The sequence below is a fragment of the Typopeltis vanoorti genome, chromosome 16 (genome assembly GCF_054136105.1).
Source record: "Typopeltis vanoorti isolate ZY-2024b chromosome 16, IOZ_Tvanoo_1.0, whole genome shotgun sequence".
Taxonomy (NCBI): domain Eukaryota; kingdom Metazoa; phylum Arthropoda; class Arachnida; order Uropygi; family Thelyphonidae; genus Typopeltis; species Typopeltis vanoorti.
In genome coordinates, this window is record NC_143564.1 from 107,846,899 (window position 1) to 107,863,751 (window position 16,853).

The window sequence follows — 16,853 nt, forward strand, 5'->3', positions numbered from 1 at the left end:
TCTCGCTCTTACTCTTGCTTTTTCCAACAACCATTTCATATCTCTCTATGGAAAGAGAAACATTGCCACCAGGCTATGTAGAAGGTACAATTTAATATTTTCTAATTTAACAGTAATTTGATGACTGCTTTATAGAACGAAATTTTCTTTCTAATTATTTTAAACTTTATACACACACACACACACACACACACACACACACACACACACACACACACACACACACACACACACACACACACACACACACACACACACACACACAGTTGATGAACAATGCAGGGATTATGGGCGCTGACTTCTGTGTTGTTTGAAAATCTGAGTATAACTTTTGACTCCCCAAAAACTTAACTACTAATAGCCTACTTTTGACCGGATGGCTTTCCAGTAACACAAATAACAGTCGATTAACACAAATTTATATGGTATGTATGTATATATACTATATTCTTACAATAAAGTAAGCTAGAGACAAGAAAATCATAAGGAAGTGAAAATAGATTTACAGTACTGTACTGTACTATATTTATCGATACCATAGTTTACACTGCCTGTTTACAAGATGAATCATATGTCCATCAGTACCTACATCAATAGTCTTATATGATGCACCTAACATCTACATATGGTAGATGTTATACATATTACTAACACTAGACACCAAAAATGAAAAGATAACGTGAAAAAGAAATTCATATTTATTTATGGGTATAATGATTCATGCATTGATAACGAAGAAGCAGCAATGTGATTGCTTTGTGGTATCCTAGTGCAATCAGTTTCGATATCGATACAATTGCTTCGCAGTAGACTAGCCTATACACTAATGAATGAATCGTTATAAAAATTTTATTTTATGCTAATTAATCTAACTAATTAATAACAGTTAATTTTATGGTATGATTTAACACTGCATCTTTACATTTGTTTACATTTCTCTCGACTGCAAATGGCCATGTATGATGTGTAAGTGTTTGTATGCATAAGTTTTGATAAATTTTAACTTTTTATAATAGATTTGTGTATACTTTATTATTATTATTATTATTATTATTATTATTATGTAACACCTCCAGGGAGTCCAAAGACTCATCAAGGGAGCAGTGTGCCAACAGCATCGAACAATTGATCCCTTCCAACTACTAACCGCACTCAAACTTGCTTAACTTTTTACATGAGCCATTAGTAGCAGAGGCTCTACCAATATCTCTGATCTTCCTTTTCAGCCGTTTCCAGCCGTAGGTGACTTTGTAGGTGTTGTTCACAAAGTATTCCTGGTGAGATTTTTACAGGGTAGTTCACCATTGCTTTCCCCAACGCCCCCAATTTTATCTGGGCTTTGGACCGGCATACGGCTGGGACGTATTCATGACTGTAATCCATGTGTGTTCACGGGGCCAGTATGCCTGTTCTGGGGGACGAAAAACCCGAGTTTCCAGGTGAAAAACCCTCTACTTCTGTATGAGACCGACTAACTAACCTTTATTCGAAAGAGACCAGATAAAGGTTCCTCACGTCACTGCCGGGAATTGAACCCATTTGACCAACCTTTTTATGGTGGTGAGTGATTAAAATGGACTAGTATCTACATAGATTTTATGCATTCATAACATACCTAAGTTTTTCTTAATTTTTTTCGATATTTCTAAGTTACGCAGTTTGTCTGCGAGTTTTTTCAAATTGTCACAAATCTCCAAACATTTTTCTAATATATTTGTTTATGAAACACCACGTATAAGTGGATCTGCACTGTTTGAATCCATGTTCTTCAAGGGTCAACTGTGTGTGTGTGTGTGTGTGTGTGTGTGTGTGTGTGTGTGTGTGTGTGTGTGTGTGTGTGTGTGTGTGTTTTGTGCCATTTAACATCATCACATCATCATCATCATCATCCATCATCACATGTATGTCCATACTCTAACAGTAACTAAAGATGCCAAGAAATTATATTCCTGATTTCATCCTTTATCCAGGTGTAAACAAACAAAGTTTGCACATGAAGTATCTTCACAACTGGGCTACTTGTATATAGAGGCTAATAACTTCCTCAGAATGCCTTAGTATTCCATAATGCAAGGTATATTATTATTATTATTATTACGGGCGACTCCAAGGAGTCCTTAGACTCATCGAGGGAGGCCCTATCCATCACATTATCCATCACAACTATTTGACAGTCACACAGTATCTATCATACTTTGTCTTGAACTCATTCACTGCCATAGCACTCTGGCAACTTATTCCACTCATTCACCACCCTAAAAGTAAAAAACCCAGCTCTAACACCCTTACTAATCACACTTTTGCCCAGCTTCCATGGATGTCCCCTAGTCCTCCCACCCCCAGTCCTGTTCTCAAAAATATCCTCTGAATTAATCCTATAGAAACCCTTCAGCAATTTGAATGTCTCAATCATATCTCCCCTTTTCCTCCTATCAACCAATTTCTGCAACCCACAAATCTTCAACCTGTTTTCATAAGGTTCATTCCATAGACCTGCTATCGTCTTAGTCACTCACCTCTGGATCCTCTCAACCTCCTCCCCATCAAGAAGAAACCTAGGTGACCAGATCTGAGCACAGTAGTCGAGATGGGGTCTTATCAAGGCTCGATACAGAGGAACAATAACTTGCTTATCTCTTCTCGTCAAAGTATTCTTCAGCATCCAAGTGATTTGATGAGCTGATTTAGCCACTTTTGCAACGTTCCTCCTAAACTTCAACTCCCTATCCACCAACACTCCCAAGTCCCTGGCCTCATCAATCTCCTGGAGTACAGTTCCACCAATGTGATATGCTGCTGCTAATATTTTCCCCAAAATGCATAACCTTACATTTTGCCACATTAAATTGACATCCATTCTTCTTAGCCCAGACCTCCAATCTATCCAAATCATCCTGCAAATTTTGACATCTTCTGCATTCACTATTGCCTTACCGAACTTTGCATCATCAGCGAACAAATGAACCATTCCTGTCAGTTCCTTCTCTATATCGTTAATGAACAAATTAAACAGTGGTCCAAGAACAGAACCCTGTGGCACATCACATAGTCTATATGTAATAGACTATTCACCTCCACTTCATTCACCACAATTCCTATATAAACTAATGGTTCCTTCATTCTTTCAATGTTACCACCTGGATGATATAAGTGCTCACTCAGTAATTCCACTATATCGACTGATTCAGTGATCTCCCTACCATCAGCATTCCTTAAAATCATTCTGCGGTGTACAGTTTTTCTTTTACTTGCAGCATATTGAAAGAACTGTTTGGGATTCTCTTAGCTAGCATGGCTAATTATCTTTCATAATCCACTTTTGCTTTTCTTACCATACTCGTTACCCTTCTGGCCTGCGCTTTATACCAGTCATGTGCCTGCAGGTCACCTTTCTCCTTGAATTCCTTCCACAGTTGTTTCTTTTTTTTGCAACTCAAGTTTAAATGGTGTTATTCATCCATTTAACCCCTACTTGATTTACTATTCGGACTCTAGGTATACAGTCAGCCATAACCTCCTGTAAATGCTCCTTGACCACTTCCCATGCCCTATCAACATCCAGCCCTTGCAGTTTTCCCTGCCACGGCACTGAACCAAGCAATCTCCTAAGCTTGTCATACTTGCCAGTACGGTAATTCTACATGTACCCTGTCTTAATCGAAAATTTCACACATTTAGCCACTTTCCAGGTCAAGACCCTATGATCACTCTCACCAATAGGTGGCAACATGGTCATATTCATTCTCAGATGCTATTACTAGGTCAAGCACTCTCGAACCCCTAGTATTTTCCATTACATGCTGTCTCAGATAGTTATCCCTTAGTAACTGAATAAAGTCCAGTTCCTTCCTCACATGTGTCCTCTCCTCCTTCCAATCAATGTTACCATAGTTGAAATCCCCCATAATAATTACCCTCCTTCCACTCATTTCATCAATTTGTGTATGCATACTATCTTCACCATCTATTCCATCACCTGGTCTATAGCAGCACCCAACTGTACATTTTGTTCCGTTAGTCTCAATCTCACACCAAATAGCCTCAAATGAACTCTTTTCACTATCCTGCAATTCAATTTCTATTCTTTGGCTGAATTGGCTGCAGTTCATCAGCTATCATCAGTAACACTCCTCCCCCCATTTTATTCTCTCTGTCCCTCCTGAACACACTATACCCTACACATTCTATCCCACTAACTATATCATCTTCTGTCAGCCATGTTTCACGAATACCAATAACCTGTGGCCAGGAAGAGCCACCCAAGGCCCAAAATTCTTCCTTCTTGTTCCTAATACTCCTGGCATTAGTATACATGAAATGCAGTCGTCCATTTGTCCCACCCCTATCTTGATGTGTTATACTAACTATCCCATTCTGATTTCCTGTCCTTCATACTGGCTCGGGCTCGTTATATACATTCTTACACTCAACTACCTCACTGATGTCTGTATATCCACTTCCTCCCCTCCTTAATAGTTCTAGTTTCCCTGATTTTGCACATCCACTCTCACTTCACTCAGCAACACTTTTTCCAGTCTTCCACAAACTCCACACAACACACTGTCTGCATAACCTGCACATAAAGTTATTTGAATATATGAATGTTCAAGAAATATATGAATATAATTTCTTGGTATCTTTAATTTATAGTATAACCAAGTGAAATAAAACTTTCAACATCATACTCTAAAAGCTTGTTTTTGATTTTCTATATCAGTCAGTTACCAAACCTCATTTGTAATGATAGTTTTGATTACCAATGTCTGTAGAGTGTTATTAATGAGTATTCATGATGCCCTTTGGTTGAAAAGACCTGGATTTGAATCCTGTCTGAATGTGAAGAACTTTTATGAGCTTTTTGACTGAAGGTGATTTTGTTGGTCTCATATGGAGGTGTCAGGACTTTCCTCCCAGAAACTTCGTGTAAGATGCAGACTGGCTAAAAAATTTCCCAGTTTCAGGCATAAATACACTGCCCTCATAGCCTTAGTTGCTTTAGCCATAATTCAAAAACACCTGAGCTAGTGATAGAATCATCATAGAAAATACTCAGAAGTTTTGAGTAGAATTTTTAACTTGAAAACAACTGTTTGCAGAAAAATCAATAAAACAGCATTGATTGAAATGAAATCCAATGAGGAGATCAGAGAAAAATTACACCAACATATTTCAGTAATACCATGAATCAAAGGAAAAAACAGTTACAGTGGTATGGACATGTATGCAGAAATGCCTACTAAAAGGTTTCCTCAACTGTAATCTGAACTGTAAATGTAAGTGATCTGAACTCTTACAGAAATTGCAAATGTTAAGAAAGCATGTGATCCTGATGATGAAAAAAGCAGTGCAACTGATATAAGAAAGCATGTGAGAATGACAGTGAAAAACAGAGTGCAAGTAATGATAAGACGATGAGCAAGGCTGATAGAGAAAAAGTACATGCAACTGACAGTAAAATAACAAGAGAGAGAGAGAGAGAGAGAGAGAGAGAGAGAGAGAATGATAGCGAAAAAATTACGCAAGATTTGAAAGCCAAGTTGCCAAAGATGAGGCAAGCAATGAAGTGAATGCAGAGTAAAATGAAAAGAATTGTAGGTATATATGAAATAAATGATGTCCAAATGAAAGAGGCAGCGAAAGACATGCACGTGCTGTTGTATGTGGATCCAATTATTAGAGGTGTGGTGAATGAGAAGATGCAAGGTTTGTTTTCCAGGAAGCAGAATGAGTAGAGTGATTGATTGAGGCATTAGATATGAGGAGTAAGGAAGCAAAATAACTTTTCATACACAACAATGTTTAGAGTGTACTACATGACCACTTCAAGCCAACATCAGTCCTGTGGATGGAAACAGCTCATTGATACACGAGGTCAGAAAGAATGGCAAGGATTGTGAAACGTGGCAGAGTGTTACAACCAGACAAATCAGCTCAGTACAGAAACAGCAGCAACCATCTCAGGTCCCAATGCTGTCCCAGCTAAGAACAGGAAGATGTTGCTTCAGCGAGTACGTCATCACAATACTGGACAGCTGATGACTGGAAAAACATCAACTGGTCTGGTGAGTCCAATTTTGTATTGTATCATGCTGATGGCAGAACCAGAATATGCCAGCAACAACATGAAGCTACAAACCCTTCCTGCCAAATAGCAACAGCTCAGGCAGATGGCCGGAGTGTAATGGTGTGAGGAATGTTTTCTTAGCACACTTTAGGTCCCCTGATGTCCTGTGAACACTATCTGAATCATGTTCACTCATTCATGGCTGCAGTTTACCATTGTCAAATGCATACTTTCAGCAGAACAGTGTCCCATGCCACAAAGCATAGGCTGTTGAAGTGATTCAAGGCACATGACATGGAGTTTCCTTTACTTCATTGGCTAACTCAGTCCTCAGACCTCAGCCTATTAGAATACTCTTGGATGAGGTGAAATGAAATCTCTTGGATGTATTTATGACATAATATGGAATACATCGTGAAAGCTCAGGAAATTGGAATTGCATTTAGACTAGTCAGTAATATGTTCCCATTTCTTTTGTAATATGTTCCTATTGTTTATGAGACCTTGTTTTTCAATATCTGTTTTGGATAAGTCGAAAGACACATACGTTAAGTGAGGTTACACATGTTGAGCTGAATGTTAAAACTTATTGGTATAATTAATTTTATTTGTTCTGAGCATTGAATAGAATATGAGAGAGATTTGTTTGAGTTCATTAATGTTAATTTAAAATTGGTTATAAAATGCTTCTTGTGATTACTATCTCTTGTACATAAATTTAAGGTAAAAAGTAAATATGAAATTTTACTGAGCTTCATTAATTTGTGCAACAACATAGTGATATGTTGGTTAGAAGGCATTGCACTATCCCAGGATACAAATCTGAAATATCTAACCAACAAAGGGTTAAAATTCAAACTGTTGTTAATTTAATCCACAACTATCTTTAAATATTGATGGATATAAAGGAGAATAATAACAATTTACAGCAAAATGCCACCATTCAATCTGCAACAATTGGGCAATGCCATTGTGACCGTGTGGAGAAACATTTTAGACAGTTAATTGAATCAGTGCTACAGAAAATACAGGCCATTCTGAAGTCAAAAGTGATACCACTCATTATTAAACGCTGATCCTAATAAAGTGCCCCCTCACTGTGTGCCTTTCATAATCCCTTTTTCATCAGCAATTTCTGTTTAATTTCCCTAGTCATCCATTTGACCCCAAATCACTTTATCTTCTTCACTTTAGATATACAAACTGTGATTGCTTTTATTCAAGGTATATTATCTACCTGCTTATGTATTTCTCTAGTTATTCACTACAACCATATTTGCTCAGCAGCTACTATTCCATTAACAAAGTTAATGAAATTCCATTGTTTTGTTGTTTCTGAATTGCTGTATACTTTTTTCTGCTTTGGCTACCAAAAGTTTAACTATTTATAGGTGGCAAGTATGAAACGTGTCCTGTTCAGAAGTCTCAGCAGTTCATCTCAGTTTAGAAGATGGTTAAAGTACTCTCTTAATCCATTTGTTATTTCATCACTTGTAGCTAATATTTATTCATTGTTATTGTTAATTTATTGTTTTCATATACAATGTATTTTTTGGTTTCTAATTTCATAGAATAATTTTCTTTTATTTCATTTAAATTGTTTTTTGAAGGAATCTGTTCATGTAAGAATTTGGTTTTTTGTTGTCTTATTGCTTTATTCACTTCCTTTTCTTGTTTTCAGTCTCTGAATAGAATGAATATCAGATGGGAGATTAAACCAGTTACTTCTTTTTTTTTTCTTTTTCATTAAACCATTTTTTCACTGTATTTTACTGTGAATTCCAATTAAGATTTCTGCTGCCACTTTTATACTGTCCTTGATATGATTCCATATATTTCCACTGTCTTCATTCCCTTTCAGCTGAATTTTGCTTTAATTCACTCTCATATTTTTTTCTCTCCTCTGTTTTATCTAATTTGTTAATATTATATCTCAGTTGATTCATATGTGCTGAAAAGTATTAACTGTTTATTTTGCTACTAAATATAACACCGAATAAAAATGATTGCTATAACATTTATATCCTCTGTAACTCCAGATATCCTGGATTCATTTTCTCTGTCTTTTATTATAATATGGTCTCTTTGGTTAAATATATATTCATCATGAGATTTCCATGTTTGTGTATATTCTTCCTCATAAACAGAATTAGAAACAGCCAAAATATTCAGTCTTTCTCTGTATAAATTAAAATTTCATCCAATTTGGGTAGTGTCTTAATGAGCTCTCTAAATTTTTTTTCTCTTTCAGTGCAGAAGGGAGCAATTAGGTTTATTAATGATCTGTTCATTGCACACTACTCTTTAGATTCATTTGCTTGCATCTGCTTGTATATCTACAGTTTTTTCATTTTCAAAATTCAACTCCCTATTTTCCTCTAAAGTTGTTAGAAAATATACAGTTACTACTCATCACTTGTTTACAGTTCAGCTCTAGACTCACAAAACAAATGTTTTTCTACTTCATTTATTCTTTCTGCTTCTGTCCTTTGAAACAACTTTTCCTCTTATGTTTCCTAAATATAATAATATAATATTAACAAGTTGCTTCTGTTTCAAAAAAATAATAAAAATTACTATTGAATTTCATGAAATCATAAACCATTCCTTTCCACTTTCTCTTACTTGGATATCTTCGTTTGATGAAAATTCAGCAATGAACTTTTGCAGCTAGGCTTTGCTTTAAAATGCTAAAAATGTGTAAATATCAGCTTTTCTGCTCTGTCACACTCATTTATTTATTCAGTAATGCAGTATTATTATTAATATTTATTATTATATTATTGAATGGGAATCTTTTTTGAAATCTGAAGTCTCAGTGAGGGATATCCACAATGTCTATCATACCTGTCCTCAAACACATTCACTTGCAGGGCACTCTCAGCAGACTCAGACAACCCTGACCACTCATTCACCACTCTCCAAGCAAAATATCTAATCTCCTCATACCCTTGAAAAACACTCTTTTTCACATAAGCAAAGTGGATATTAGATCCAGCATTATTTCAAAGCCGAATGTAAAAACTATGAAAGTTTCGTAAGTTAACCAGAGAGCTTGCGGGAATACATTCATCAGCATCGAGTTGCCTTAGTATGGACTACTTAAAAGACATTCACATTCAAGTTTCTTAGTACTGAATGAGGGTTTTTTTCCCTCTCTTAAGCTTTCTGCCTGGTATATGAAGAGAAACAGCCAGTTTCGAAACAGCTGTCAGGCCTGTGAAACCTTATCAAAAATGAACTAAATAAAGGTGAATATGAGGGTGTTCTGAAAAGCTCTCTGCCTAACAATGAAAAAAACGAATTTATAATTTCAAAATTATTTTTATTTATCAACATAATCTCCCTTAATTAAATTAAGGGGATATTAGATCCCACATTGTTTTAAAACCGAATAAGAAACTCAAAGATAGGAATCAGAGCGTTTCATGCCGAATATAGTATGAAAAACTATAAAAGTATCAGTGAATACTAGCGTGAGCTGAATGCAAGTAGGCCTAGAACATAGTACAAACACGGGCAACTCGTTGCAAAGGTGGGAAAAGTTTTGATCACTATTCTTTGGTATTTACCATAATGTAAAAACCCATTTCCTAAGAAATGTATGCTGTTATTACATTATGGTGGGGAGGTCACTACCCAGACTGGTTTCAACCTTTATTGAGGCTTCGTCAGTGAGTAGCTAGACCAAATTATTAATACCAAAGGGTATAGCGAAAAGAACTTATATACTCTGCTATACGAGTTGTCCAAAAAGGTGCACCCATTAAGTTACTTAAATATAAAGAGCCAACAGGCTTCATTTCGGCGATATAAACATTAATTAAATGAAGGGGATATTAGATCCCACATTGTTTTAAAACTGAATAAGAAACTCAAAGATAGGAATTTATTATAATAATAAATATAATCTCCCTTAAAACTAATACATTTATTCCAGCACCATTATCCTGTCCCTGTAATGGTTCTCAGTAAGATCTGCAAAATAGTCCTCTACAGCTGCAATCACCTCTTGATTTGAAGAAAAACTTGACCAGAGAGGAAGAGTTTTAGCTTTGGGAAGAGATAGAAGTTAGAGGGAGCCAAATCTAGAGAATAGGGTGGATGTTCCAACAATTCATAGTGCAGATCCCTTAATTTTGCCATTGCCAAAACACCTTTGTGGGCAGGTGCGCTGTCCTGATGAGAGATGATTTTTTTTCTTGTGCAAACTGGGTCTTTTCTCACGAATTTTTGTCTAGTCTGGTAAAAAGATCAGAATAATATTCCCCAGTTATTGTTTTACCTGTTTCGAGATAATTAATAAACAAAATGCCTTTAGCATCCAAAAACACCCATTCCATGCCCTTTCCTGCTGATGGAACCGACTTTATCTTCTTTGGAACTGAACAATCGGCTTCTATCCACTATTTTGATTGCTGTTTGGATTCTGGTGTGTAATGGTGAATTCAAGTCTCATCCATAGTAATAAGTTGGCACACAAAATCAGTTTTATTCTTATAATTAAAATGAAATATATATTGATCTTTAATTGACCATGATTTATAAACATCTAATACCAACAAGTTTTGCCAATGGGACGAAACTTGGTATTAGATGTCCAAGAAGTTTCTTATCCCTGTCAAGCTTCTTTAGGGCTTATAACGGTAAGAGAAAATTTTAATTATATGTTTGAATGACCAAATATAATCTAAACAGTTTTATTCTTGTTAAAACACTGCAAGCACTGTTCAGAGATTTTCATGCGAGTGCGTTTTTGATCTGCTGTGAGCAAGCACAGCACCCATCTTGCGCAAAGCTTTTTTATATTCAATTCTTCATGCAAAATATATCCTACACGTTCTTTTGAAATGCCTGTAGTCTCAGTAATTTTATGCATTTTGACTCGCCAGTCATCCAATATCATATCGTGCACTTGATCCATGATTTCTGGTGTTGTTACATTTTTTGGACATCCTTCATGTGGATCATCGTTGAGGCTGCACAGCCACTTTTAAACTAGGCAGCCCATTTCTTAATTTCAAAAACGAAGGAGAAGAGTACCCACAAACTTTTATGAACTTCGAATTAATTTCTTTTGGAATTAAACCTTCTTTTACAAAGAATTTTTTAAATGCACGATACTCAATTTTATTCATTTCAAGGGATGCAGACAACACTTTTGCTTCAGACAGCTGTATAAAACAAACTACTTGATAGAATGACTTGCAATTTCACATGGATGCTTATGACAGATGTATCAACTTAGAAAAAAAAAATGCCAAATAGTGTTGCCATCTATGGTTGTGATCAAGAATTTTTCAGACCACCCTCATATAAGACACCTGGGCTGCACCTATGTCTTTTAAGTAGTCCACACTAAGGCAACTCGGGGATGCCGAGGAATGAATTCCCAAAAGCTCTCTGGTTAACTTAAGAAACTTTCATAGTTTCTACATTTGGCTTTGAATAATGCCAATTCTTATATCCACTTTGCTTATTATTATTATCATCCAGGCCTCCATGGAATCAAAAGACTCATTGTGGGAGGTAATTTTTAGGAAATACAAAGCTTATCATAGTTGAACCCATTAACCATCCCCACTTATGTAATTTTACATTGCCAAACTGAAGCCTTTTGGCTCTTTATTTTAGTAACACTCTTTTTCAGTTTCCAGGGATGGCTTCTTGTTCTACCCTTCTAGCCAAGTGCTGAAAAGTTTCCACTCCACTACTCCTATAAAACCTTTTTATTACCTTGAATGTTTCTACTCTCTTCCACATATTAATCAACTTTTGCAACCCACAAACCCTTGATCTATTGTCATAGGGAGCATTTCAGACACCACTTGCTATCTTGGCCACTCACCTCTGGATCCGCTTTACAATTTCCTCAGCCCAAGAATCCCAGGTGACCAGATTTGTGCACAATGATCCAGATGTGGCAATATCAGTGCTTTATAAAGAGGAATGATAATTTATTCTGTATAGTATAGATAATTTAGTCAGTTACATCACTATTTAATTAGTATAAAGTTAGATATTTATAATTATGCTTATTGAAACTGATAATCAATATTTATTATTTCTAGTCCAATCTCACTCATCTTAGCCCTAGTGAACACTTTCCAGGAATTGGAGAAGGAATAGCAAAATGTCCATTTGATCCCGATGATAATGCTACAGCTGCTTGGGTTGGTAAGTATACATGTGAAGCATATCATAAATAAGAGATAGACCAAATTTAAGAGATTCCTACAAAATTGATAAATAATTAATTTCAAAGGAAGAGATAGAATTTTCAACAGAAAATTGTTGTGCGCTGTTGCCTTTTCTACAACCAGCTCATTTCCCCACCAAACTCAGATTTATCAGTAATGCTGTCTGCTGTTTTGGCTTTCTCTTCTTCTCTATTTTTTTAAATTTTTTATATGACTTCCACCCATGAAAGGTTTTCCATAAATCTATAGTATGTGCATACCGTGGTGCGCTATGGATTTTATATATATATATATATTTTTATTTTTATTTATTTTTTACATGGTTCACAAACCCTGCTCTAGAGTCCAAACATGGATTTTTCAAGCCACTTGGTGATCTTATACTGGGCAACAGAATTCATCTCCCACCTAATCGAAGCTTTTTCTCTCATACTGAACATGACCTCTATAGTCAGTCCAAACCATGAGTGTCATGCCTTTCTAAACCATAATCTCTTGATAGGTATATTACAAAAGCCACTTTTCTTTTAGTAATCATTTGCACAAAATTCAGTTGTTCTCTATCAGTCATCTTGAGAATAACAGTGTTCTTGAATTTATCTTTCCAGTTAATCTATGAAATTCTTCTAAAGAGTGTAATTATTTGATTAATTCAGTTCAATTCAGTTTGCGTGTGTGTGTAGGGAGAGGTTACCAAGTGCTTGTTTCTCTAATCCACAAGTCTATAAATAGGCATAAGATTTCAGTATTCTGTTCTTTGTTTTCAAGTTTTGATAACTTCAAAACAAAAAACAGACTGTGAAAAAAATCTGTTTCAATTTCATATTGTTCAAATGATAATAAGTTCTTTATAAACCAATATTCTAGTTCCATTACTTATTAATCTGTTTTCTTCTTATTGTATTAATATGTTGACATTATATCAGAACACAATATCCATCACCTACAGTTAGTTATCTATACTGAATAGTGTTACTTCTCATTCTGTAGCTTAGGAATGGCTTCTTCTCTTTTGCTGACCTCAATGGAATCATGAGACTCATCGTGAAAGGTCAGCATAGTCTGTCATACCACTCCTTAAAATCATCCACAGTCTGCACATTCACCCCTCTAAAGCAATGTTTTCCGTGCTCCTACTCCTCTCTGTGCAGAAAACTTACTTCTTGTGCTTTAACTCAACACCATCTTTTACAACTTATAGGGATAGCCACTTGTCCTTGCTCCTTTCCCTCATTCTACCATATAAAAAATCTCCTCAGTATTAATACGATAACAGCCCTTCAACATCTTAAATGCCTTGATCATACCCCCCCCCTTTGTCTTCTATCCACCAAACTCTGCAGTCAGCTGTCTGTTCATTAGTCATTCATTAAGTATCTCAGGTCTTGTAAATTACTGGTAATTTTTGCTTGAAATAATGGGAAAGAAGATGGTGCTATTTGGGTAGGATGCACACAAGGAAACTGCTCTCTAGGCAGGAAATAGCAATAGCAATCATGGTGTGAGATATGTTCAGGGATTTTACGAAAAAAACTGAAAACTTTAGTTTCTGAAAATCCCCACATATATCTTGCACCATGATTTTTAGCTTTAATTTAGGAGAAAAAAAGTGCAAGTTATATTCGTGTCACTGCGGTATGTTTATGGCAATGTAAAGGAAATTTGCTTTTATATCTAATAAGTTAAATATTAATTGACAATAAATACTTCCAATCCATATTTTAATGACTTACAATTCAGTAAAATCCAAATCCACATATATACACACTTTAGAAAACGGATATGTTCTTTACGAAACACAAAAAGATACATCAAATGATGGTAAAGGAGTCACGCCATGTCTGGCTGCCTGACAAATAATGGAACAATTGAACTGGATGAAACTTGTACATCAGTATATCGTGGAGATAGATGGCTTGGAAATAGGATCTTTGTTTCGTATTTTCTTATTACTTATTATTACTAAAACAGTTGGTAGGGTTTGCTTCTTTATTGCACTTTTATTTGGTATAGCTGTACTTAATAAAATTGTATTATATTAAGTTAAAATATACAAGTCAGCGTAGATGTTTGAAATGTATTTATTTATTTAATTATTTTTAAAGTGAGCGCTGGGTTGCATGACGGAAAAATGTCGTTGTCGTGCCACATTTGGCACACATGCCAAGGGTTGCCCACCCCTGCTCTAGACTAACCATAGATAAAGAATACAATAAATATGTTTTAGCGGTTTTGATATCTACCCAAATGATAAAATGTGTAACAGATTAAAAAAAAACTAATGATGAATCAGACATTTTAGCATTTTTATGGTAAAAACGGAATCATGCTTGTTAATTTTTATACATGCATCAAAAGGGTTAAGCAAAAACCCTAATATAATAGAGAACCATAGAAATATTATTATTACCGGGACCCTAAAACCCTGTCGATGGCCTTAGTTATACACAAAATTAGAAGAAGAAGAAGAAAAAGAAAAATTGTTTTCGCAGATGTGTACTGACTGTGCGGTGCCTGCTGCTGAGACGCAGTCGCCACGTTATAAGCAATAACCAATAAAGCAATCGCCTTACCATGCGTTTTATTGTTTTATTTTTAAGAATTTGAATTATAGTATGATAGGGAAATGTAATGGTTTTATTATATTTATACTTGTTTATTTTAGTTGTAAGTATAGTTGTTAAAAACTAATTATTAATTAAGTAATAAAAATTACTAATTTAACATAAATAAAAGAATCGTCGACAAATAAAATTGTTTCTCACATGAAACCCCCAAAAAAGTGCCTCCCAGGGCGGACTGCTCCCTCCACCTCTTAGCTATGCCACTGCCTCCAGGAACTGTCCCATTGCAAGATTTTCATTGGACAACCAAGCTAATGAAATTTAATGGCACAGTCGGTTCAGTGACATATTGTTGTAAAATACATGGTGAAATCCCATCTAGGCTCTGTGCATTATTAACATTTTACATACTCAGTATTCAGAATACATCCTCTTCCTTCACTTTTAACAATTCATCATTCATTATCCTTCTAGGAATAAAGCCTGCTGTACCAGGATGAAACACTCTAATAAAGTGATCATTAAATAGCTGAACTATGTCATCTACTCTGGTCACCCAATTCCCATTTCCACCTAGCAAGATAATCCGTCCACTATAATTTTTCCTACTTCTTGCCACATAGTGAAAAAAACTCCTTGGAATTCTCCTTGGATTGCAGTGCCATTCTCCTCTCGTGTTCTAATTTTCTCATCTCATCTTCCTTATACCCTCTTTTACCTTGCAGTGTCGAGGGTCCATTGATCATCGGACCTCACTCCGTTTACAGGATAAGGTGGTCAGCCTTATGCCCTGGTGTATCCTATGGCCTGTAGTGTTGAGTTCTCAATGCCAGTTTGCCTGCTTTGCGGGATGAAAAACCCCAGAATAAACTGGGGGGAAAACCCTGCTGTCCACTCCCAAGACTGGCTAACTTGGCTATGGCTGAGGAAGATCTTTCAGCTCCTCACATCACTGATGGGAATCGAACCTAGGACACTCCTTCCCCAGGCATATGGTTGCGAAGCGCATAGCCACTAGGCTAACCGTGCAGACTTCTAATTTTCTCTCCTTACAATACTAGTCACTTTCCTAGCCTGATCTTTACTAATAACCCTCTAAAGCTTCACATAATCTGCAAACAACTGAACATCTCCCTGTAGTCCTGTGATAGTATCATTAACATAAAGATTGAACAGCAATGATCCCAGGACTGAACTCTGTGGAAGTCCACTTGTAACCTTTTTATCACTTTTATCATTTTTTCACTTTGTCTATGCAATATAGCATCAACAATAAACAACTGTAAATAATAAATTATATGATAACCCACAGTAATTAACTTCAATGAAATAAAGGTACAAATATTCATACTGAAATTAACAGTACATCATCAGTGTACACAACAAGCAATTCAAAGGAATGGAATATAAAGTACATAACAGTCAGTGGATTACCAATTAAATTACCAATTTCTAGCACATGGCAACATGTGATAGAAATTAATATTAATAAAATATTATTAAATAATTCTTAAAAACTATTTCTTTGATGGTTATATAAGATAAGAATCTCCCAAACTTTTTGGGATAGAGAGACAATCATTTCGATTCAGATTTGGCCAATGTAAAAGGGTTTCACAACTTTCTTTCAAAAGGAGTTCGTATTTAAACTTGCATCTATGGAGAAGACGAGCTTTATCCCACTGGATATTGTATTAAAGAATAAACAAGTGTACATCTCTTTTTCAATTCTTATATAATTCTGATATGCAATTTGAAAAGCAAGATGCTCTGAAGAGGTCCTTGGAATTATTCCACAGGTTACTTTTGTCTTCTAAGACAAAAGTAATTAATGTACTTAGGTAAACACTGCAAGGACTATTATCAAATTCTCTAATATCTGTCAACTAGCACCTAAACCACCCATCTATTTATGATTTTCTTCATGTTATGCAAACATCTTCTTTGCAAATGGATGAAATACATCACTTCTCCTGTCATTAATAGGGTGAAGATAAAGAAGTAATGATTATGTCCTAGTTGTTT

At 35.6% G+C, this 16,853-nt stretch overlaps 1 protein-coding gene across 1 annotated transcript in view; it reads left to right on the top strand.

Annotated features, from left to right (window-relative positions):
* LOC150098250 (semaphorin-2A-like) overlaps positions 1-16,853 on the top strand; it is a 667,728-nt gene that overhangs the window by 379,860 nt on the left and 271,015 nt on the right. The window contains exon 5 of the mRNA XM_090406288.1: positions 12,136-12,241. Within this exon, the coding sequence (XP_090262414.1) occupies positions 12,136-12,241 (106 nt within the window). The remainder of the gene's footprint in view (positions 1-12,135; positions 12,242-16,853) is intronic.